Below are 26,137 nucleotides of genomic sequence, written 5' to 3'. Positions count from 1 at the left end.
AAAGAGTTAAAGCTGTTAAAATAATTAAAGTTATGCTTTAGCACATTCACTTGAGCAGCCCTAAAAAAACTAAAATTAAAAAAACTAGAAACTGGAAAACAAACCTAAAACTAACAATGAAAAAATGAAAACGAATAAAACTGAGCTTAATTTAAAAAATGGCCACTTAAAACAACTAAATAAGTACATTTAAATTGGGAATTAAAATGTCAAAATGAAATATTTTTTAAAAAGGGGAACACAGCTAGAGTCACAAAAAGTTCAAGGTATAGGGGTTAGCAGTTAGGATGCTCAAATGGCAAATTTGAGTTTGAATTTGGCTTGACATATCAGTATCCTTAACTTTCATCCGCAATTTCCTGTTCTCTCTCAAAAATCAATAAAAGTGACAGCTATGGCTCAGGACAAGTCAAACCTGGGTCACACACCTGGACTACTTGCTATCCAAATAAGTCCAAAAAATAAATCTAGATTACTGTCCAAAAACAGGTAGTAACCTCTGTAGGTTAAAACTTCTTATCCTATCCATTTAGTAGAAGCCAATACATTCTCAAAAGAGCTTCCACAGAAAGAATGTTACCATTTAGCCATTACTGCTAAGAAATAGAAAAAAAACCAAAGCATATGTTCTTTATAGGTTGGACAAACATTAGCGAGCAATGACCGAATGGACCTCAGAGGCGATTAACTCGGAGGACTTTGATCTCCGGCACACACTGGTTGCATAACTTACGTAATATTAGTCTTGTGATGTCTGGAAACACTAAAGATATTACAGTATGGGTGTGGACGAGACATGTTCAGTGCCAACTTTTGCAGTTCTTGATTTGCGCACAGCCACCCAGGCAGGTTGACTGCTGGAATCAATAAAAAGCTCATTAGCTTTTCCAGTTGACCCCACATTCGACTCATACATAAAGTAACACTCTACAAAAACAACTGTACGCCCCTCCCACCATCCATGGGTGTACAGGTCCCAGAGCAGTGCGGGGAAATAAGCTTTGGTAGGACGGAGGCCCAGGAATGATTTCAATTACTGCAAGATGTGGAAATGGGGCTAGCCAAACAGTGAGGCATTGTTCCACACCGCTGTGGTCCGGCTCGCTGGTGTTAAGCATTTCCCCATGAAACCTGAAGCGGGTTGATATTCAAAGGGGCCTGGATATAGTTCACCCTGCAACCAGAACATCGATCCCCTCTAGCAAGAGTTAAAGGAACTAAATACATTTAGTAGCTACAATTGCTACAGAGTTTCTCATAATAATGTTAAGCATGAAAAATGTGAAAAAAAATAAGTATGAGAGGTGATTTGCCAGAATTATGAAAATCATCAAATTTTCTTTCATCGAAATGTGTTTGCAGCACAAAAGCCTCTAACAAAAAAACATTAAAATAAAATAAAGTTATACTGAACATATAATATAATTAAATATGAAGACAAAAATATATTGACACTTTTCTAAACAGCATTTTAAACATAATTTATAACTACAGTATAAATCTTAAAAAGATATTATAAACTAAACATTTTAATATAATAATTTAAAAATAAAATTATATATTTTTAAATACATTTTTATAACTCAAAAATGAACAAATTGAAACAGGCAAAAAAATTCTATCTAAAAAAACATCAAACAAAATTATAAACTGTACAATCTGACTGTTTTACACGTGAAAATGACTTTAAATAGCAATAAAAGAAGACAGTGCTGTGATTTTAAATAATTTATATAAATCTAATATATATCTATATATAAAAATATATTTAATAACATAAAATATCATATATAGAATAAATATATTTTTATATATTTCATGTGAAGAGTTAATTTGCAAAAGTTTTGAAAAAGTTTTTTTCATTGTGCATGTAATCAAATTGCATTTGGGTTATTTTGATGAAGTAAAAACATAACTAAACATTTTATTATAGCACAATAAAAAATTATATCAACAAAAAAAATGTTTTTTTGAAATTTTTACAAATGCATTGTGCAAATAAGCTCACATGAAATATCATTATATACTATAGAAAAAGTTCAAAATATGGCATGCAGTTGCTTCAAACAATGGTGTAAACATCACTCAGTGTAATTGTGAAAATCTTTCAAGACAGTAATCAACAATTATGATTTTTTGTCATAATCGTGCAGCCCTAATTTGCAGGTAACTGTACACACACGTTTAGCATCTGAGTGCGTGTTCCCTAAAATGACAATCTGACAGTTTGCAGACATCTTGGAATCAGTTACATAAAATAATCTTACTATCTCGCATTCCCTACAGTGACTAGATAAGAGTTATTCACAGATACAGTGTCCCTGCAGCTCCTGCGACTTACTGACGACTCATGTCCACTCCATCAGAAATGATCCAACCATAAATGACACAAGGCTCTGCAAAGCCGCTATTCAAAGACCTCGTAATAGAGAATATAACCTTTCTCTCGTCAATGAGCCCGACCAAATTACTGCAAAGTCAAGACCGTCTCACTCTTCGAAGCAATGGCCAACGACAAGTATAGAATTAAACAGTCTGCTTCCTGTAAAACAACCTTGGCACCAATAGTCCGGAAGCTCTGGCGCAGGTATCCAGTTCAGATTGCGCGAGCTCAGCAGGGAGTGCAGCTCACACATTAACAATCATGAGATGTGCTGATTTCACTCATTAACTGTGTTATGAAACAGGCTCCTGTCCTGGCCCTGTGGGCACATCTGCAGCACTGCTGTCAGAGCAGATTCAGAGACTCTTCTGACGTGAGCTGCAGCGACAGCGATGAAACTACGGGGCATTAAATGCACAGTGGAGGCTTGTCTAGACTAATACCAATGTCAAAGCACATTGTATCACTCGCACACCGACAAATATTATGTAAGTTTTCATGCAAACTGTCATCTTCCCGGTTGCTAAAATAATAAGCACTGTGTTCCAAAGATGCCTACAGAGGTATTGCAGGTGTGATACTTATTTGGCGAAATTCTAAAGCAGCACTGCATAAATATGTATCTGCAGAGAATCCTAGAATGCAAGTTAAGCGAAAAAACAAAACAAAAGAACAACAATCTTCCAAGATGGCATACGAACTAGAAAAAGTTAATAATTAGGGCTATTTTAAAAACGATTTAATCGTGATTAATCGCATGACAGTCATGCATTAACTCGCGATTAATCACAATTTAATTGAAATAATCTGTTCTAAAATGTACCTTAAATTACTTTTTCACGTTTTTTTAATACTCTAATTGACATGGGTGTGAATAGATATGGATGCTATATATGTTTATAGTTTTTGGAACACTGCCGAAGTGTTCTTCCTTGTACAACTCCCAAAGAGTAAATTAAATATCCGAGCCACGAAAGATTTTAGGTAGCATCTCACTATCAAGACAATTCCAGGAAGAAGGAAATAACAGATGGGAAAGGTAAACAACAAAACGTCTTATTCATCTAAAACCATTGTGATTCATTCACGCTGTCTTCATTCACATAAACCCTCTTCAAAACAATAGCTCTGTGTCGAGCCGCAGACGTAAAAATACCATTTTGACAATGACATGTCATGCTGAAGGAAACACCAGAAGGCTTCATGTGCTGCAGAGCGCAGCATGTGTCAGTGACGGAGCGTGTGCTTACATGACGCACCCCACGGGCATTTCTGAATGTCAACAAATGCTTTTCCTGTATCCTCAACGGGGTCCGCAGCCTAAACCGCTAGAGGCGGAGGGAAAGAAAGGAGAGAAGGAGACAGACTGAGGAAGAACGGGGAGGGAAAGAGGAAGAGCGTGCATGTGTCCTTGCGCATGCAGCCTCGTGCAGAAACACCACTGTCACTATCAATCTCTGTCTGCGGCGCTAAAGCAGGGGTGTAATAAGGCGGCAAGGACGGGAGTCAGTCGTGCCCCCCTGCCACTTACACAAACATAATGTAAGCTGCCTTGGCAACCACAACATGACCCTCATGAGCAAGACACATCCCACGATGCTCAGTGGAGACCCAGAATGCAGCAGTGCCACACAACGGCCCACGCATTCTTAATGAACGAGTATAAGTAGCCTACATTCGCTCAAAAAAAAAAAAACTGTCACTGGGAGAGCAGCCTGTCAAACAGTAAAGTGCATTTTAGTACCCTGAAGGTATATATTGGTACAGAAAGTACACATTTTAGTACCTAAAAGAATACTGTATTTAAGACATGCTGCTGCTGCATGAATAACATATATAACTCCCAGCAGGTCAATACAGGTCGAGCTGGGGAAGGTGAAGGGTTTCAGAGGAACAGTGTAAGTGCAGTACGAACTGCCCTAGTAAATACTAACCAGTGTAAATGTAAAAGCAATACGCTCGTTGGCTTAATTAAAAGCAGCAAGCTCATTGGCTGCGTATACAGCATGAATCAAACTCATTATGCCGAATAGCTGTAAAAATCAACAATTTGTGTTAACAACTCCTACTAGAGTTTTGTAGATTAGCCTAGGAAACAACTGGAACACCAGAGCGACCACTCAGCTAAAGCACCCTAGCAACCGCGCAGCAACAACTTAGCAGTGTGGTAGGCAATGTTTTAATTGGTTGGTACTGCTCTAGTGTATTGACTCTAGTCATAACTAGTCATTTTTATTTGGAAATAAAGTTAAATGTAAATATTGTTTAGGTATTTAAGACAAGTAATTGCCAAAGTATAAAAGATACAAAATGGTAAAAAATAACATATTGGAAAGTTAGCACAGAAAAGTTGTAATTAGTGTTATTGAACATTTTTTCTATAAGCCCATAGTTTCATAGAGTTGATGAAAAAACACATGGCAGACACTGTAGATCCAGCCTCGGTATTGACAGTATATTTGTTTAAATTATTATTTTTCATATACAATAAAAATAGCTAGATTGTGTGTACAAAGTATGTACAATTACATGATCTGTATGAATTTAATAAAAATATGCTTCTGGTACTTCTGTTAAACACAAAAAGAGAAATTCAAATCAACCTTGTGTAGCTATTTTCCAGTTCTAAAGCGATTTCAGCTTTTTAAAGCATAAAGGTCTATAGCCATATGATAGTTTGTTTGAAACAGACAACACATTTAGGTCACTATTCACACCAAATGCCTTTAAGGTGCACTTTTTTGTCATTGTTGTTGGAAAAAAAAAAAATTCCTTTTGCATTCTACATACTGTTATATTGTTTTATACATGATCCCACTGATGGCAAATGCAAATCATTCTCCGCAGCCCATTAAGAAAGCAGCTGAATAACAGCCAGCCACAATTAAGGGATGAAGCAATAATAAAAACAGCTTTTTAAAGATTCCTTTGCTGTTTGGCCCTGTACTGCGGAACAACCCACTGCTGAGTGTCTAATTAATGAGTTTTACTCTGTCGGGGTGCAGAATTCGTTTTAAATGCAGTTACTAAGTCATTTTGGATGGACTATAGCCATTTTGCCGACTGTGTTTTTTCAAGCAGGCTCTGAAAGCCGTAATCATCTTAGAGCAGAAATCTGTAGATTAGCAGAGGGGGCATATGCTCGCTCTCCCACTACATTTCCCCCCCGTCTGCTCTATTGCCCTCTATCCATTTTGAACTCAGTGTTTGTCTTTTTAAAGAGGTGTAAATTGCCCAGGGGTCATCCGTTTGGTTTACTGAACTCATAAGAGTGAATCACGCTGTGTGTGTGTTCTCCCGGTAAAGAATGATTGCTAAGTGTGTGTTTACTGCCAGGTAATTGTCACCACGAGTTTCGCCAGTGACGTTGGAAAACACACAGCAATAAACGTGCCCATGGCAATGTCACATTATGGGCTTATCTGGTCATATGGTTATTTTATCGCTTATCTACAGGCTTTAAAACGACACCGGGGAGTAAAGCACTTAATGGCGGTGAAGGAAAAGCAGAGCACGTCTCCAGACAGCACTCTGGGGAGGAGCCATCATAGGATCTGCTGACACCTCACTTGCCATGACTGTGAATGGAGAAGATCACAACTGCCATGCACAGAATGCAATCTTTATGCACTGCTTACTAGCGGTTTTAAAAATAGAATGTGAAACGGTCGTTTCGCAGGAGACAGATTTGATCATTGGTTTAGCGGAGGTCATTTCTTAACAGTTTTTAAAAATAGAAAAACAATAAAGAGTACACTAACAAACAAATAAATAATTAAGTAAACAAAACAGCGGTCTAAATAAAAAACATTTTTAAATATAAAAAATTCTAAAAATAAAAATAATAAAAAAGCAAAACACATTAAACAAAGATAGCCATTACGTGTGTTTATTATTATTATTATTATTATTATTATTATTACCTTTTTGCGTAAAATAAGCAAATTTAGTCTCATAACACTTCTGCTTCATTCGTCTGCTTCACTGAAAACTGAAGGTCAAATGTAATACAGTGCATTGTGGGATTGCACTTTATGCGATGCACATTTTGCCATGTGCAGTTTGTCATGCAGGTTTTCTATGCATACACAATCTGCACACTCTGCACATACAGTACTGCAATCCTTAAGGAGTTTGTTAGGTAGTACATCATCAACTTTCGGCTTACAGTAACCAATGAATAGTTCTCATTTGTCATGACCATCACACAAAGGAAATGGTTTACAAAGGCAATCATAAAGGAACCATTTGTTTCGCATATATAGCTGTAATATGGAAGCTGTGCAACTATGCAACCATTTTGTTTGCTTGCCTTCAAATCAATGACTTAATGACAAATAACACTCTATTATCTACCACATCTGTCTGGACGTATTACACGGGACAAAAGAGCCCTCTTAATACAGACTAAAATGACTGAACACACACCCTTTGAAAATATGCAGACACGAGCAAAGTTCAGCCCGACTAACAGTGATTTGATGAATCTCTGTTTTGTTTTATGCTCTGCAGTGCGGAGAAAAAAAGAAATGAAAAAAAAACACTTCAAAAAATCGAATTGAAAATGATCGTCAACATTAAAAGTCAACACGGGGGTTTGGGGTCTCCCAGCTTGCTGCAGACTTGGCTTGATTCAAAAATATAGCAGTGAATAAGCGGGTGGCGGAGCGCAGCTTCGAGAAACGTGTGGGGAAGATAGACGGCATACCAAGGTATTGATAAGAATGTATCCTAGCAACAAGCCCCAGTGTTTGACTAAAGGGCCTGCCAGTGCTTTAGTATTACACCTCCAGCCTCTGCCAAATTAGCTTTCTCTTTCCTTCTTTCACTCTCTCTCTCTGCTTTTCAGCATGCACGGACCTCAGTGCAACTCCAGTACCAGAAGAGGAAGCAGCATTATTCCAGTATTTTCTTATTCAAATATTTTTTTACCCAGAAATTTCGTTTTGTGCATGATCTGTATGCTGTGTGCATGACTCGCTGTTTGATTGCACATCTTATCCTGAGTAAGCACATGATTATTGGGCAAACAGATCCTCCCATGATGAAGGAAGAATCTCAAAACACCCTTACAGATCACATGATAGGGATTTCGTTCCTATACTTGTATGCCTTAAGCATTTCAGGTATTGTAAGTAGGGTGTGTGTTTTAAAACTCAATAAATAGGGGATTAGGGAATAATTTGAGAGAAGATGTTTAAAGGAATAGTTCCCAAAAAAGTTGCATTAGCTGTAAACCAATTCACTCTAAGGCCATCCAAATATACACAAGTTTGTTTCTTCAACAGAACTGATTTTCGCATTACATAACTTGCTCATCAATGGATCCTCTGCATTAAACGGGTGCCGTCAAAATAAGAGTTCAAAAAAGGTGATAAAAACACCACAATTATTCATAAGTAATCCACATGACTGCAATCAAACAGTTAACATCTCGTGTTGGAAAAAAATAGTAACAATAGTGCTTTCTTCAGTAAAAAGTTGTATCATCTGAATCAAGAGAAAAATATGCAAAGATAAAAAAAGTCCAAAACAATTGTATATAAATATGTTAGGAAGGATGAATGTTTTCATTTGAGCAGGCATTATTATGCATCATGGAATGTAGGGCCATAGGCTAGTGTGAAGTTTAATCACATTATAGATTGAAGAGTGACCTGTTTATGTATACACCTTCCATTACAACAAAAACTGGCATAACAAAGACAAGTACATTATAGAGGCAATGTATGTGCTATTTCATCTCCCATGAAGTCTGAAGTTTCCCCCTCAAGGTGATGATCTGCAATTCAATCTGGCATGTGAGAAATTACGGTTTCTTAACCAACAAAGGTAATAAAAAAAACAATGTTTTAACTTTGCTGTACCCTGTTCAGTCATGGATATCAAGGTTTGTTAAAGCCTCCTCAAGGACAGGTGTGCTGAAGACAGTGATTTCCAAATACACTTCACCTGGCAAACTACAAAGACATCTCACAAGACACATCTGACAGTTTGAGGGCACCGAAAAAACCCATTCTTTCAAAAAGCACGTTTAGTGGGTTTTTCAAGCTACACTTCATATTTAACAGTACTTTCTAACCCCCAACCCTAGCAATTAAACATCAGCGTGCAACTCCTTCAATCAAAGAAACCTCATATAGTGTGACTATTTCTAAATGGCAAATTGTGCAGAGTCTAGCAGCACTCACACTTTCTTCAAAAAAGGTTAAAATGTAGTTTCGGGAACAATGTTTACGCTATGAAACGCAAGTGGTACCACATATGCAATGATAAGGACAAACTGACAAATGAGTCATGACTAATGACTCACAAAATCCAGGAAATCAAGTATTGAGTACTGTTTCGCTTCACTTGTTGTACAACAATGGCACATTAAACCCATCTGACAACTGATGAACTTCCATTGAAATATCTTCTAGAGCAAATACTCTGATAACACAGATGTCGCCTGACTTCATGTTCTCACAAGTTTGTGTTTACAAAAGGAAAGAAAAGTGTTCCCTCAGAGAGGGTTATGAATCAGTTTAGGTTAGCTGACCGCAAGCATGTCAATGGAGTAAAAAATAAAGTAGAAAAGGGGCAGGAAGTAAAGAACAGGAAACAGAGATGCTCCAGAACTAGAAGACGCTCTCATGCCTGAGCAGAATGACGTTATGGCTCTATTCACTTGTGGTCTTTGAAGGACTCTTTCCCCTTTGTATGCTGAACAATACTGTCGGACAGATGGCTCAAGCGAAATGAGGGAGCACAACCTCGCACCCCCTCTAGACAGAGGCAGGGGTCCACGAGCCCCATTCCCCCTGTGTCTAGTGTGGAGGGCCAGCATAGACTGACAATAGTGAGAAAGATCCATCCAAACACCTCCAGAGTGGTTCGAAACTGGTGATGTGATCTGCAAAATTGTCTGGATATCAGCTGTGATTAACAAAGATAAGGCAACAGATTTTGATATTAAAACAAGCAAAGAAACTATAAAATTAAACATCTGCTTTTCTGCACAAACAGAATTGTTACTGAATGTCAAAAACGAGCGAAGCAGAACTAATAAAACTGAAACCCTATATTATACAGTGAGACACAACATAGGTGTGTGCTGGAAAAAAACTCCACATAAGTCACTGAAATATAAAATTATTTGGAAAGCCATCATCCAAAGAAAAATAATTCAGCAATAAAAGGCTCATCCGACCGGAATCATTCACGCTTGGCTGGTTTCCTCCAGAGGTAGCATGCCAAGACAAGGAACCTGAGTCAACAAGATCTGTGCAATGAAGCTGAAATCTGACCTTCCCTTTGACATCAACGAGTACTTTAGGACCCGGGCTGCACTCTGGAAAACACTGACCCATTTCAGAGATGGCATGGAAAAGTGGTCCCATTAAATGAACATCAATTCACGTATGCATTCTAAGCTATTGCAAAGAAAGTCAAGCTCTACAAATAGTACTTATAGCTTATTTTTCGTTTGAAATTAGGCTGCCACTGTGAGTTCCCAAAAGCAAAATCGCAAACGGTAAATGTCTGTAATATCCTTTCATAAAGTCAGTGATAATAAATAAATTGCTAAAACTATTGTGTAGTTAAAATAAGGCATTATTTCCATCTTCTGAAAATTAAATGCTGTCTAAAGTCTAGTAGGAAATTCTGAATTAAAACAATATTAATATATTCTATAGACAGGCATAGTTTTTTATCATCTAAAAGTAAGCCTAATGGTGGGTTAAGATAATAATTAATGTAAACTATTATTTCATGTAATAATTTACATTGAATTATCATTTTTTAAAAGGTTAGTGTCCCGAAATTCAGAGTCTGAAATTTTAAATACGACCTGTCTCTGAAACATTTGTCTATCATAAAACATTTGGATCAGGTTCGATGTTCTGGAAAGGATGACAAATATAACCAGACAAACATACGCAAAAATTTCAGACATATTTTGTGGGTCAAGTGCATCAAAAAAAAAAAAAAAAAAAAAAAAACCTTTCTTTAAATTGACAGTAAAGCCAAAAAAGTTCAGTCATCAACTATTCAAACGTGAACAAAGTTTCTGGAGCTTAACAGCCAACTGTCCAAATTCCAATTTTGCTATATGGTAAAGTGCTCCCTGGATATCATCAACTATCCCTCTAAATCCAATAAAAACAGCCCCCAAAATCCTCCACAAACATCACATGCTGATTTCATTCCGTTCATGTGGTCCAGAAACCCAAACATACTTCCTCTCAGTCATCTCACCCCAGGTGCCCTCCAGTCTCCTGACCCACTATATCTTTGAACACAAACACTGCCGCCCTCATCCAGCTCCACAGGATCAATCAACCAGCTGATAATTACTGTTGCTATGGAACTCACCACCTACCTAGTGCTGCCACCAGCCCCGTGACCCCTTTTCCATCTACTGCCTTCATATTTTCCACAGGGTAGAAGGGAGGAGGGGTCAGACAAGTGTGGGAGAGTAAAAAAGAAAGAAGTGAGGTAGAATGTTCTACAAAATAAAACCAGGTTTTTTTCGTATGGCTAGTTAATTAATTCAATCTGGACGTTCTTCGGCTTCAGTGGGCAGAAATTTCAGCTCGTGTAGGCATGTGTAAATGTATTTATTCAGTGGTGACTTCATTACCTTACATCTGTTCAGCTCTCTGACAGGGTTAACCAGTTCACCGACCACAGCTGACAGCATTTTTTTCTTTCTGAGCATCCAGAGTACAAGAGAATTTTAACAGTTAAACGCTGATCCCCCGCCCCTTCAGCAGTATTCACTCAGTAACAATGTGAAACTTCCACTATTGTTGTCATGGAATGTAGAAACTCCGGACGGCCAACTTTTTAAATACACACAACTGGCAATATCTCAAAAAAGAAAATTCATTTGGGATGCTTCAATTTTGTTCTACATCTACGGGATGGGAAAAACAGCTTAACATTCAAAAGCATTATGGGAACACCACGTCTAAAATCATCTTTTAAGATGTATTTCTCTTAGATTTTTGTCAAATGTGTGTATTTTAAATTCTTACAATGCCATATGTTATTCAGTGCAGTATTATATAAACATAATTACATTGTTTTGTGATTGTCAATTATATTTGTTATTTATATTTGTTTTATTTTATTTATTTTCATCTTATCATGTGCTTTTGTCATTTTTAGTTTGTATATATATATATATATATATATATTAGTTATTTAGACTAATTTCATTTAATCCATTTAATTTTTATACTAGTAAATTTATTAAGTACCTCTATTTCACCAAAGCTACATTTCTGGTGGTTTCTGGAGTTTATGCTATGTTTATGCTATTTCGGCTTTACTTTATTTAACAATTTACATTTTTTCTCAACGTTTTCCATTAACAACTACATCCCTGATTCAGTGAAGATACATTCAATCGTAACTTTAAATATGTTCAATCGTGCAGTTAATATGCTTCACATGAAATTTATGTCAATGGCACTGAATAATATTCTGTATACATCAGAGACTTTACATTTTTCAATTGAAATCCTCTAAAATATTATGCCAAAACCACTCCCCAGTTATCTGTAACACTTTCGTTTTCATTCTGAACAGACGGCCCTTTCCGACAACAAACTAGTCAGCTTTGTTGCGCTCAAGACTGGAGTGTCACAGGAAGCTAGGTGTGATTACGTTCATTAACTTTTGAATCTGATTAACAAGTTTATTGAGAGGATCCTCTACACGTAAAGATTGTCAATGAGATTCTGTAAAAGAAAACATTTCCACTTAGGGACGCTCAAGGCTTTTTAATTATAACATCAGCCAGAGCTATAAAACCTATTAAGACAATGAACACAAATCACACCAGTGACCACAACAGGGACTGACTTATTAAAAAATGTTCTTTACTAGTGCCCTAGTGTATAAATCACAATATTTCTTTAAAACACAGCACTAAACACCATCTTCCCCTCAGCTATAATCATTGCTAGCACTTCAGAGTTGCTGGTCCCAGGAGACCATTTTGTAAATGTCAGCGGACTAAAGTGGGACAGCCCAATTACAAGCCCATTTAAAGCTTGCTTTGGCAAAACCGCCTCACAGGGACTCGCATGCTTCATAAGATTATTATTTTCTTTATGAGGCAAAGACAAGCGGCAGGGAGCAAGCAATAACGCGGTAAACTTTAGATTCAGCGGAACCAAAGACCCCCTCCGACAAGTCTGAGCAGTTGGGGAGGTGCTTTCCGTCACTGTTTGTTTTTAAAAGAACAATGCCTTGCAACAGCTCAAGACATCTTCAAGGATGCACATTTGTAGAGTTACTCGACTTGCTGCTGGGTCTGATGCAAAAAATACCTTTTAACTGGTATTGCTTTGATCTTTACTGTTTGGTTACCACCTGAAAGCATGACTAAACAAGAACCGACATGGGGAATTAAATGGAGCAGCCGTGTAATCCAGTATTTGGCATTCCCAGGAGAACAACTGAATTATCTCACAGATTACTTGAGGGAATTCATGAGTTCCCATCATTGGAAAAGAACTGCGAGCTATCCAGCTAACCGAATGAATGTCAATGAATACTAAGACAACAATTCTAAATCCAATTCAAGTTCAATCAAACACAAGAAACCCAGGGTTTATTTCAAAGAGGTGACCTCTAGACCGAAAGCTTCGCTCGTAAATTGGGATCTGTTTTATGACAAGCCAGACATCTGTACCTTTGAGTGGCGCAGAAGCGCTCTAAAGGCCCGATGGAGGGTCTTGAATGGGGGCAACTGAAGGCCTTTTCACTCCAGCCGTGGGAAGAGTCAGGGAGGAGTGTTATCTGAACTCTGAAACAGAATCTCGACCCCAGCCACTAAACCTTCAGTCCATTGGTGGCTTGCTGGGGGGCCAGGAGCTTTTCAATGCAGGACAGAACCACTTTTACCCTCAAAGAGACAGATACATGACCTCAAAGGCAGGTCTCAGGATGGTGCAAAAGTAAAATTATACTTAAAGGGACAGTTCAACCAAAACTTTTGTCATCATTTACTTACCATTATGTTTCTCCAAACCAGTATTTGCATTAAACATAACAGAAGATGTTTTGAGAAATTTCAGTTTTTACCCCAATGGAAAATAACAGAAACCAAAACTGTTTGGTTACTAACATTGTTCAAAACACCTTCTTTTACGTTCCATAGAAGAAAGTTGGGTGAACAGATATTGCCTTAAAAAAAGCTGGAAGTTTTTCTTTAAAAGAAAAAAACATGCATCTTTTCATACTATGCAGTAAAGAAGTTTCACACAGGTTTTGATGCAAGTCACGTAGGAAAGAATAGTAATTCTTCAAGTTCTGTCTATTAGGTATGAGGAGCAGGAATGTTCTTCTGGTTGGTTGGCAGTCTAAGTTGGTTGTTTTGAGTTTTGTAAACAAGGAGAGACGCAACCTGTGGCTCAGATTAACTCATCGGGGGGTGAAGCCTGGGAAAGAGAACGCCGGCCAGCCTAATCTCCCTCCATGACTGAACACAAGCTTACATACAACACTACTATAGTTCTGAGAATGCACTGCAGTTCCCCATTGACTACATTACAAAGGAATACAGGGTTTCAACATTTCTAAACATTTTCTAAAGAAAATTCAATTCTGCTTGCCTGTGCACATGGCAACATGATGCAGGTTGTTGCTATGTGGTTGCTATTTTCGGAGTAGTTTTAAAACTTGCAAAAACACAAATTAATTTTGAAATTATTCAAATTATTTAATAACTAGGATTTAAACGCTAATCTTAGAGGTTGCTTTACAAACAATTTATGGAACGTACGTGTGGTGCAACAATAAATCATATTCAAATCAGATCTAAGATTGTGTTTTTTCATTGTGCAGTCAAACTAATCCCAATCAAATAATAATAAAACACGATAACATGATTTTTGAACATTTTTGCAAATAAAATCTTCATACATAGATACAGACAGATAGATACTATACATGTGACTGACAGCATGGATGCCATGGCATGTCATGATGGGAGAAAGGTTGGGGCTGGAGCCGTAGCTTGGCATACAAACTAAGGATCACTGAATAATCAGATGAAACAGCCTGGTAGGCGTTGGTCAGATGACGTGCATCCAAAGACAAGCGCAAGCAAAGGCCTCTGTCTAACAGTATACCAAACTCTAAAAAAACAGCAGAAGCAAGAAACCCAATGTCCTATCACTGAATAATAAAAACATCACATTTATATATAAAAATCACTTAGAATGTCTACTCACATCAAAAAAAAACAATTTTGAGAATGTCTAAAACACCATAAACAAGATTTCTTATCAATGCCAGGCTCTTTCAGCTGACACTATCAGTAGTAAATAACATTTTTCTGCTACAGCTACGAGCTTCACTGAAGGTAAGCATGTCATCAATCTCCTGTCATGTGGCGGGAACAAGTTAAGAACCCTACTGTTAGACTTGAATGAATCCTGCTGATGGAATAGACCTGGCTTGCAGAGTGAATGTGTTTAATGTGCACTTTTTTATTGCAATACATTCACTTTCTTTGCAGATGCGCAGATTCTACTCTTTTTTTTATACCGAAAATATACAGGCAAGTTATGCACATAAAATACAGCTTGCACCTATCAGAGAGATTTTTTTACTTTAAATTGCATTCATCATTCGTAAGTCATTTAATATATAAACAGCTGCTATACTTGGAAAAAAAATACAAATAACTTTTTTTTTGAGCGACTGAACAGGGAAAGGCAATATGCAATTGCTGTGAATTAAAAGGAAAAAAACGTGATTCACAGGATAAAACTAAAAAACAATGTAACTAGTAAGTAATTATATAACCGTACAGCCAAACGTGACACTATGATGTCAGATCATTTGGTATCAGACAGTCCATGCAAATCAAAAGTAAACACACAAAGTACACGACATAATAGCACCTTCAGGCACTTGTCACAGATACACACCCTTTGTATTATTACAGGTTAGTTACTTTAAAGACAAAAAAGAAAGTCAAAAACATGTAGGAAAATCTCTGTAATATGCTCATACTAAAACAACGGTAGCAATGTATTCTATCCACAAAAAATTTGCATCACGGTTAACAAAAACACCAAGCATCAATCCTTTTTTTAAACATTGATAACAATATTTCTTTTACACCAAATCACCATATTAGAATTATTTCTGAAGGATAATGTTACACTGAAGACTAGAGAATTTGCCGACTTTGACTTTACTGACATAATTTTCAATAACAAATGAATTACCATTTGTACAAACGAATTGCCTGTTAGCTGAATGAAGTATCAAGCATTGAAGTATTGACAGAATTGACACAGTGCGCCGACGTCACAAGAGAGTATTAAACCCACATTGAACCTGACTTCGTGGGCTGAAGCAATTAGTGTTGACCACGTGCTAATACTGTCACATATACCAAGAAAACCTGAAATCGCAGCTGCCTGTATGATCAGTGTTTCCCTAGAAACCAATGGAAGCCTCAATCACTGCATGTTACTCACGAGCAAAAAAAAAGTAGCCTAAGCATCCTTAGATGCCAAAGCACACAGTTGCATAAAAAAATTCAATGTTAGGGCACCGGAAAAGTATTTTACTCACGTACAGTCCTCTATTAAAATTTAACACTAAAAAAAGATAAGTTAAAAAAAGTTAATTTGTTAAATAGTCATACATTTAATAAATTAGTTAATTATTTTTTATTATTTAAAATTCTTGATTTACAGAGTATATGTTAATTTCTTTATTTGTATTACTTTCAAAGGTCTAAAACTTTCTTCATGTACAGCATCTGATAAAACACCATCAATTTAGAGAAATGTGTGATGCTTTCCAGTAAACCAAGTGCTCAAACTCACCATTGTGCCCATTCGGTATGCTTCTGAGAAGATGGTTGGCTGATAGATCATCCATAGACCTCCTGATAGACATTATCTTTCCCTCTGAAGGTTTGTGAATATGGCTGTGGTGGTGATCGGGACTTCCAGCGCTGCCCGTGCTAGAGGTACTGCTCCCATCTCCAACATCCCTCACAGTAGCAGAACCTCCGTTCAGATTGGTCAGACTGGATTGGCTGTCTATGGAGCTCCTAGATCCGGCTCCGTTCCTCTCATCATCTAACATGAGGATGATCTCCTTCAGCTCCACATTTTCTCTCATCACACTCTCCTGGTTGGTTTCAAGGTCTTTCAGTTTTTGCTGGAATATACCAACCTCCTTCCACATAACACTGGCGGTGTACCTGCCGAACCTCTGCCATTCCCTGGACAGCTTCTTCCCTTTCTGCCGATCATCATCCAAGAAACAGCACAGTTCTCTAAGCTCCTGGTTGTCTTCCTGCAGTTTCTGGTTGACCTCCTTCAAGCTCCGTATTTCGTGGAGATGCACTTGTAATCTCCGGTTGACGTCCTTCATCATGTTCCCGTGTTCCAGCATCAAGTTAATCTTTTCACTATCCACTTTCCGGAGTCTCCTAAGCAGCTCCTCTTTGCTGCATTTAAGCAGTTCTTCATCCGATATCTTACTAAAATCATCCCTCGGGACGTCTATGATATTTTTTGCCATGTTCCTGTCGTTAAACGTGGTCCGACGCGAGAGATCTGGTCGCGATTTTTTTTTAATCGTTCCTTCGCGAAAACGTAGCGAGCGATATTAAACTCATAATTCAAATTAATCCGGTTTTTCGAAGGACGAAAGCCGAACTCTGCAACGAAAAAAACTAACTTAAGTGACCCAGGTGAGGAAACGCTGCGTCGCTTTAGATATGAATCCCCCTTCTGTCGTTATTTCATGTTTATTTCAGCTGGAATCTCCTCTTTCTGACACTGTGACTCTCCGGCCGTTCATCCAACCGCTGAAGCAGATGAATGGTGAGAAAATGCGCCTGTAGGTGCGCTTCAGCTCGGCGTCCAGTGACGTCAGCGCCGTACGCGACGCTTTCGCCGCAACGCTTGCTGATGTCACTACCTCTTCCTATAGGGGGCGCGTGACGACTCCAGATTCACATTAGAGCTGCTTTCAAATATCACTTCTTTTTTTTTGTCCCGGCAGATACGTGAGCAGTGAAATGTGTATGAAGTACTTCCATAACTGCAGTATGAAAAATATATTTTGGATAAAATAGGAACATTAGTGAGATAACGTTAGAGAACGGTACTGCGGTAAAACAGTATTTAGTTTGTCTGTTTCTGAAAATTGACAGACAAGAAAGAATACAGAACTGAATTTATATGGGCCCTTGGCCTCTCAGGCCACTAGGGGCCCCGGGCCCCTTGATGCATTCAATACAAAATAATCCTCCTGGCTGCTATGTCTAACGTAAAACTGCTGAAACACATTTTCTTGTTTTTGAGTTTAAGGTAAGATAAGGGCCCTAGGAGCTGCATGGAATAGGAGGGTCTCAAAGGGGTCTCAAAAAACATTAACTCGTTCAGATAAGGTTCTAAATGGTTTAATAAGCTTATAAGACGTTCACTATTCACTGGCAACATCAGTCACACATTAAGTGTAAAACTAATAATGCAGTGGTATTTATAGCACTGCCGAGTGCTTGATTGCACCGCTTGAGATGTGAGAATGAAAAAATGATAGGGTTGAAAACAAGCAAAAGAGCGCTAGCCAATAGGAAATCAGCAATATTCCCCTTCCAAATGCAGTTTATAATTTTCATGTGAATGTAGTTACAAAAATAGCCTCCAAGCTTTCAGCGAGCATTCAAATTGGGCTTAATTTCTTTAATAATAACTCTTTGTTAACATTTTTGACCTATTTTTAAACAATGAAGCATTATAGAAAGGACATTCCAGAGAATATTAAACAATACAGCGACATCAGAAAAGTGCCTATTTGTATGTAAATGCGCACTGTAATGTGAATGAAAGCATTTAAATATCAAATGATCGGCAATGACTTAAGCCTTTTATAAAGCAGAGCCCACTTAATCGGCGTCAGTAATGAACTTGGATTCCTGTGTGAACACATCGCCATCTTGTGGCCAAAATTACTCAGCGCTCACATCTGCAATTATTACGATATCAGGAATTATTCTAGGAATTATTATTAATCGCTTGGGGTCGCTTAAGAACTGCTGGGAGACTTCGAAACCCTACACACAGCTATTTTTTTTCTAAAATATTTCCAATACAGGGGTTAAAACCTCATTCAGAGCCTTAAAACCCTTAATCGTCAAAGGTACTGATCGCATGCAAGACTGAAGCTTCATTCAGATACATTTACATTTACATTTAGTCATTTTGCAGACGCTTTTATCCAAAGCGACTTACAATTGAGAGTACAGATACAAAAACTAAATAAAATTAATTCGCATATTTGCTTTAGACTATGTATTTTCTGCCTACTTAAAAGTGTTACTATCCTATAATAATATTTTAAACAAAGCGGATACTTTAATACACCAAACAGAAGGGAAGTAAAGCTTATTCAAACAGAACATGAATAGTGAAGGGATCCAAGTTTTTGAAATATTACTGGCAAACTATGATTGCATAACACCAAGAACAGATGGAACAAAGCTTATTGTTTTGTTTCCGCACATTTAAAGCTAGCGCTCACGCTTTAATCTTCATTTTATGGCTTCCTTTCATTTTTTTTATGTAGAAATAACAACGATTGTTAAATTAATCCGTTACTTTCCTCTTCAGAATTGTTTTGTTACATTTCATTCCAGCAAGAACACATTTGAAATATTTATCGACGTTCTGTTAAGTAAAATCAGTAAAAGCCACGTGCCGTTTGTTACGTACTCAAATGGTAAATACGAGCTAAATGGCGACTTAACGGGTTAAACTAAACCTTAAAAAAATGGCTGGGGGGGATATTCGTTTCTAGGGCAAACTCCAGCATAACACACGTAGACACGGCAGACATGAGTTACGGTCGGAGAATTGCGGTTTGGACCTGTGTGCGTCTCACATCTGCTCAGGATGTCAGACACGTCTCGTAACTCAAAAATGGAGGAGATGGTTTAGTATGATGCAGGTCCAGCCTGTCTGCGATTCGTGTTTAGTCGCTGCACAGTAAATAAGACGTGAATTTGTTTGAAAATGGTTGATGATTAAAATCGGGGCAAAGTGCACGACTGCATAAGTCAGCGAGGACACACGCAGAGTCTCTTCGCCATTGCATAACTTTTACTTCCATGCATCTGGGCGCCAGGATTTGAGCGCTATGTGGTACTTTTGCGATGTTTTCGGCCGTATATGGCAGCCGCCGTTTATTTTGTTTTATTTGTTAGCGTTTTGGATCGCACCTGCGTTCCCGCATCCGCAGTGTTTGGATTTTAAACCTCCCTTTCAGCCTCAACAAGAACTTCAGTTCTGTCAAATGTATAAATACTTCGGCTGCTGCGACTATGCCAGAGACCAGGAGCTGATGGCAAAATACTATAGGATAATGGATAACTTCGATTATTATGGGTATTCAAACTGTGCGGCGTACGTTCAGGATCTGCTCTGTCAGGTAAGTTTGGTCGACTGCACACATTTTTCGAAACAAATTGTTGCTGGTAAATGTACTCGAACCATTTTATGTCCGCCTCCCAACACGTACCACATTTTGCAGGCATAAATTGTAAACGATTACGTGTAGCAGCGCCAGCTTTGCCATTGAGTTGAAACAAGGTCGGCGAGAGGCCAAATAACGTCACTACTAATCACGAGGAACTGCCAATAAACAAAATTGAACCAATTAAATCCACATATACATGCACTGTCATTTAAATGAACACATAACAGCATAGCGTATAAAACAGAAAAAGGCTTCATTGGTTTATAATAAGCCTGTAATAAATGTAAAAATGAAAAGAATGTTCAAAAATAAAAAAATTTAAGTTATGTTTAAATGTGCTCACTGTCGACTAATTTAATGCATCCAGAATTAATAAACACCCTAGTAACCAGTCAAAACTGTCTGCCTATAGCTATCAACCAGGGGTCACATAGGGACTTTTGAAGTTGTTAATTGGTTGTGGTTTCTCTGAGCAGAAGACATGGCTTGTCAAATCCATTGCTTGAGACCATCGCGATATAGTTGCATCCCTCACTTTTCAAATTTTTCATTCTGCTTCAGGAATGCTCTCCATATGCTGCTCACCTTTTTGATGCCGAAGACCCCAGCACGCCGTTACGGACCATACCTGGACTCTGCCCAGACTACTGCTCTCAATTCCATTCCAAGTGCAGATCCTTTATTACATTGTTATCTGATGATCCACGTCTTTCAGAACTTGAGCATGACCAACGCAGACTTTGTCAGTATCTCGAGCTGGATGACCCGGATTACTGCTATCCTCATCTGCTGAGCAATGAACTGCTGACAAAAAATCTGGGCCGCACCGCAGCGGACTCTGAAGGTTGCTTGCAGCTGTGTTTGAAGGAAGTTGCCAATGGATTAAGAAATCCTCTTGCCATGGTTCACGCCAATGACGGCACGCACAGGTTATTCGTTGCTGAACAAATTGGCGTGGTCTGGGTTTACCTTCCAGATCGATCAAAGCTGGAAAAGCCATTTCTAAACATCACAAAGGTTGTGCTGACATCTCCATGGGAAGGTGATGAACGAGGCTTTTTGGGACTCACCTTTCACCCCAACTTTAAATACAATGGGAAGCTGTATGTTTACTATTCTGTTGAGGTGGGCATTGATGAGAGAATCCGTATCAGTGAGTTCCGTATCTCCTCTGCGGATATGAATGTGGTTGACCATCGTTCAGAGAGGTGAGCACTCTTTCTTTGACTCCATGTTTTCATATTGAAATTAGAGAGCTCAGTACTCCCTGTGTCTTCATGTCCCCCTCAGGATAATTTTGGAGATTGATGAACCTGCTTCTAATCACAACGGTGGGCAGCTTCTCTTTGCTGATGATGGATACTTATACATCTTTACTGGGGATGGTGGAATGGCAGGAGATCCATTTGGGAAATTCGGAAATGCGCAGAACAAGTAAGTTTGTACGACATCAACTCATCAATTCAGTTTGGTACAAGAAGGATAGATTTCCCATAATTATTTTCCCTCTCTCTTTATGCAACTGCTAGATCTGCCCTTTTGGGAAAGGTTCTGCGGATTGATGTAGATGACAATGAAAGGGGGCCGCTGTATAGAATCCCACCAGACAATCCATTTGTGCATGAACCCAACGCTCGTCCAGAGGTGTTTGCCTACGGGGTGAGAAACATGTGGAGGTGCTCGGTAGACAGAGGAGATCCCAACACCAAGGAAGGAAAAGGACGAATCTTCTGTGGAGATGTGGGCCAGAATAAGTACGAGGAAGTAGACATTGTGGAGAAGGGCCGGAATTATGGCTGGAGAGCAAAAGAGGGCTTTTCTTGTTATGACAAAAAACTCTGTGCCAACAGCTCCTTAGGTGGGAATGCGGTTGTTCCCAGTGTCAGTTCTTAAAATGTTTGATGTCTGAAAAAGTCCTTTTCAACCCATGAATACTGTTACATTATGAACTTGTTTTACTTCTAGATGATGTTCTTCCGATTTACGCATATCCACACAAAATGGGTAAATCTGTCACAGGTGGATATGTTTACAGAGGCTGTGAAAATCCAAATTTAAATGGCATGTACATATTTGGAGACTTCATGAGTGGGTAAGTAATGAATTGTATGTATGTATGTGTACCACCATTCAAAGGTTTGAGCTCATTATGAACAAATTGGTATATAATACTCATTTTTGAATGACAATGTGACACTAAAGACCAATGGTTTTCAATTAAAGTTAAAAAAGAAAACAGTTAATATATTGTAATGATATTTTTACATTACTTAACATTTGTGTACATGTTAATATTGCTTGAGGTCATAACTTATTAATTTTTTTTTGTATTCCCACAGACGCCTGATGAGTTTAAAGGAAAACAGAAACACAGGCAATTGGGAATATAATGAGATATGCATGGGTGTGGGCCTGACTTGTTCATTTCCAGGGCTCATCAACAATTACTATCCATATATAATATCGTTTGCAGAGGATGAAGCAGGTATGTAAACAGAAGGCTATAAGTTTCTTTTTTATGCTTTATAATAATGAGTCACTAGCACCTCTTAGTGTATAAAATAGCTATTTAGAAATTTATAGTAATTTGATCAATATTTAACGTGCCTTCACTCGTTTTTTCCTGTGACCAGGTGAACTCTATTTCATGTCCACCGAAATACCAAGTGCAACATCTCCAACAGGTGTTGTGTACAAGATTGTTGATCCCTCAAGGTATTCATTTTTTTGATCATTCATGAGGAAGTCTCATGGTGTGCAAAGATCAGCTTGTGCTGCCTTTTAACAGACTTTACTCTCAAAAGATGAAAAGGCTGTGTTGGCAGCAATACGTGCAGCTGTAATCTATCTCTCACTCGTTGACGTAGATTAAATCAAGCCTAGCCAAGTACTAAACTTATTTTGACTTGTTGCTCATTTCTTAGAGGAAAAAAAGAGAAAAAAAAGAAAAAATCTGAGTAACAACAAACACTTACAAAGCGAACAGGGCCAATCTTTGAATCCTCATTGTTTTAAGAGTATAGCCAGAAGACATCAACTATATGCATATTAACATGATTTATGTCTTTAGCTTAATTGAAAAATTTAACATTTCTGTTGTAAAAGCCACCTCCACTTTTACAGCTGTGACAACATAACCACCTAAAACAATCATAAAAATGTCACTTTGCAGCTCAAATAACTCACAGTTTTAACAGAGTAAGTGCTTTTGTAAAATTCTAAGCTGTTTATGAATCCTCTAAAAATTTGCTCGTATTTACTACTGCATGTAACCTGGATTTTTACTTCTGCCAAGAGACAAGTTAAAATACAATTGATTTCAAGCGAACCCAGAATATTTGTTTAAAGAAATTTAATTTCTCCCTGCTTTATTACAGACGTGCACCTCCAGGAAAATGTCATTATGAGCCTCTTTCAGTTCGTGTTAGGAGCAATCTTATACCATTCGAGCCAAAGGAAAGTAAGTTGGCTGCCTTTTTAAGAGATCTAGAAAATGTGTACATCTAAAACAGTGTTTTGCCACTATCTGCTTAAAATATTTTATGTTCTGCCAAATATGCAATAGAATCAGAATTACCTTGGGATGATGGAACCCAAAGTAATGGCAACACTTTTGCCAGATTTAAGACTCGTTCCAGCTGCGCTCCATGACAACATGATTGATATTAAAAATCTTTTTTTTCACAGCACTGATAGGAGTCCATGTTCCAACAAAGAATCCCATACTCTCAAACCCAGAGGAACCTCCTGATACTGGCTCAAAAGACTGGCAGGACGAGCAGATCACCCCCACACCTTTCATCCCAACTACACCCAAGCCCCTCAGGACATCCAGGCAGAGGAAGGGTAGACACAGGAAGGGCAAGCACAAGAATGGAGCTGTGAGATTGGTCGGGGATGAAGAGGGTCAGAGGGATCGGGGAAGGGTGGAAATATACGTTAATGGGGAATGGGGGACTGTTTGTGATGATCTCTGGAACACCAAGAATGCCATAGTGGTTTGCCGGCAGCTAGGGTTCCACCATGCACTTAAGGCTGCCAAGCATGCTGAGTTTGGGGAGGGGAAGAGTTTGAAGATTATACTGGATGATGTGCAGTGTGAAGGGACTGAGGAATCTCTCTTGGACTGTCAGCATGCTGGGGTTGGCATACACAACTGCGCTCACTATGAAGACGCAGGAGTGATATGTGGAAATTTAGGCCTTGAGTGAAAAGTTCTCAAACAAGCTTTTTATTTTTAGTCGTAGCACATAGGTCTACCTCATCTTTACCAACTGCAATACGGAGGACATATGAACTATAATAAAATGTGACATTTTAATTTAATTTTTATCGTAACAAAGCATTCATGTTCATGGTTTGAAATTCATAGACCTATGTGGATGTTTCATTTTGTCTGAATAAGTGAAGTTTTATCCAGTAAATCACGTTATTCCATACATTTTGTAACAGGTAATTTTTCCATCATTCGTCCTCAAATAAATTTGGAATTATGAGTTTTTTGTGATTATTCCACACCAACGCAAAACATCAAGAGAAAAAATGCACTTTAAACTTAAAATGTCTTGTCAGCTAGTTACCCTTTTGTTCCTGTCTTCTATCGTGTTCAGCAGAAGAAATAGACTCATACAGATTTGGAACAACTTGAGGGACGACATTTTAATTTTTGAGTAAATCTTGGATAGGTTTTGTATATATTATGGCATTATATTTTTATACTATGGTATTTATACCTAATTATGTGAAAATGATATTCATGTAATAATCGGTGAAATGCTAGTACCAATATTACCGTCTTTAAAAGTTAGCTAGCTAACGTTAGTGCTAGCTGTGAACAACAGAAATATACATATAGCTAAATACATTACACAGAAATGCGAGAAAAATATCTCGGAACAATATTACGTTTTGTCGTACCTTTATAAAATAGCAAAAAAAATACTCTTATATCATGCATACTCTTATCAACCTTTAATTACGGAGCGAAAACCAAGATGGCTCCATAGCTCAGTGGTTAGAGCACTGGTCTTGTAAACCAGGGGTCGCGAGTTCGATCCTCGCTGGGGCCTATCTTCTTGTTTTTGTAATCTTAAATTTTTTTGAAGATTGACACTGATATTGAACAAAATTTTAAATAGAATATTTATATGGAAATGTAAAGTGTTATTTATTTTCATTAGTTAAATTTAAGCATATTTCTGAGCTTGAGTATAATTGTTGCTTATAGTTTCGTATCAGTTGTTTTGTCTTTACTAAAAGAGTTTGCTCTTAAAGTCTACATTCAAGCAGGAGCTAAATAAGCTGTGTTGTCCGAATGTGGGTAGATGACATTGTTCTCGTTGCAATAATGGTGTCTTTGTGCGCCGAATTCCAGCTCTGCTTTGAACAAGGTCATTGATATGCTGAGCGTTCAATCACGTAGGTAGTGCCAGCCTATCTTTGCCAACTTCCTTTACAAATCTGGCATCCCTCCGAAAAGTAATTTAGCTCCCTGCCACCAAAAAAAACACATTATTTACAGAGCAGGTCTCCCTGTTAAACAAAGCAGCAGTGGAGAGGTGAATATCATTTTAGCAGATTTCTCTGGACATGCAAGTGTCTAAAGAAGTCGCTATATTGTTATGGTTAATAAAACGTAGGTGTATATGCGTAATCAATACTAAAGATAGAAGGCTTTTTATCAAATAATAAAAGTGCTTGAACGTACGGTTGAATTCAAATGAACTAAATGTGGTGCTATAGTGACACCTAACGGCATTTTAAGTGAATTAATTTAAGAAAATAAATTAATGTGGTGAGAGCAACCATGTAATGCCAATAGATGGCAGTGTTGCACTTCAATAATATTTTAAAGCGCATTTAATAATTAATATATTAATTAATATTTTTTTCTTCTTGACTTATAGATCATGTTACCGTATATTTTTTTATTTTGCGTATATTAATGACAACGTTCTTGGATAAAAATATATTTAAAACAGGAGATTAAAAATGACCTGTTAATTGATATGGACAGTTAAGCAAACTAAGAGATTAACATAAATTAATATGTTCAAATAATAAATAATAAAAGCGCAAATTAAATAATAATTCAAATTATTTACTTAAAATAACTAATAATGCATAATTAACTTTGATTTAACTCTTTTTTTAAGAGTTAAAAGCTGGGCGCTGCCTTATATATTGCCAAAATCCGCCATTAATGGTCATGTGAATTAAATATTAATAATTGTCAACCCA

General features: G+C 37.8%; 2 protein-coding genes and 1 non-coding gene across 3 annotated transcripts in view; 2 read left to right on the top strand and 1 right to left on the bottom strand.

The window, feature by feature from the left end:
• ccdc85ca (coiled-coil domain containing 85C, a) overlaps positions 1–17,255 on the bottom strand; it is a 35,970-nt gene extending 18,715 nt beyond the window's left edge. Inside the window, exon 1 of the mRNA XM_043263605.1 lies at positions 16,231–17,255. Within this exon, the coding sequence (XP_043119540.1) occupies positions 16,231–16,936 (706 nt within the window). The 5' untranslated portion in view covers positions 16,937–17,255. The remainder of the gene's footprint in view (positions 1–16,230) is intronic.
• A 1,998-nt stretch (positions 17,256–19,253) lies between these two features.
• hhipl1 (HHIP-like 1) lies at positions 19,254–24,476 on the top strand. Its single transcript, XM_043263701.1, has 9 exons — positions 19,254–19,849; positions 20,459–21,105; positions 21,188–21,331; positions 21,427–21,755; positions 21,863–21,989; positions 22,237–22,382; positions 22,531–22,612; positions 23,275–23,357; positions 23,585–24,476. The coding sequence occupies exons 1-9, from the start codon at positions 19,559–19,561 to the stop codon at positions 24,106–24,108; spliced, it is 2,373 nt and encodes a 790-aa protein (XP_043119636.1). The 5' UTR covers positions 19,254–19,558; the 3' UTR covers positions 24,109–24,476.
• Positions 24,477–24,893: 417 nt separating this feature from the next.
• trnat-ugu lies at positions 24,894–24,966 on the top strand. The gene has a single exon. It is a non-coding gene; the product is annotated as a tRNA-Thr (tRNA).
• The last annotated feature ends 1,171 nt before the right edge of the window (positions 24,967–26,137 follow it).

The sequence above is a fragment of the Puntigrus tetrazona genome, chromosome 17, assembly GCF_018831695.1.
Source record: "Puntigrus tetrazona isolate hp1 chromosome 17, ASM1883169v1, whole genome shotgun sequence".
Taxonomy (NCBI): Eukaryota; Metazoa; Chordata; class Actinopteri; order Cypriniformes; family Cyprinidae; genus Puntigrus; species Puntigrus tetrazona.
Note: the sequence above shows the minus strand (reverse complement) of the source record. Positions and strands in the feature narration are given on the sequence as shown.

Coding starts and splice junctions, on each gene's coding strand:
- hhipl1 (XM_043263701.1), top strand. CDS start 19,559: ATGTGGTACTTTTGCGATGTTTTCGGCCGTATATGGCAGCCGCCGTTT. Junction 21,332..21,426: donor TTCGGAAATGCGCAGAACAA/GTAAGTTTGTAC, acceptor TGCAACTGCTAG/ATCTGCCCTTTTGGGAAAGG. Junction 23,358..23,584: donor ACCATTCGAGCCAAAGGAAA/GTAAGTTGGCTG, acceptor TTTTTTTCACAG/CACTGATAGGAGTCCATGTT.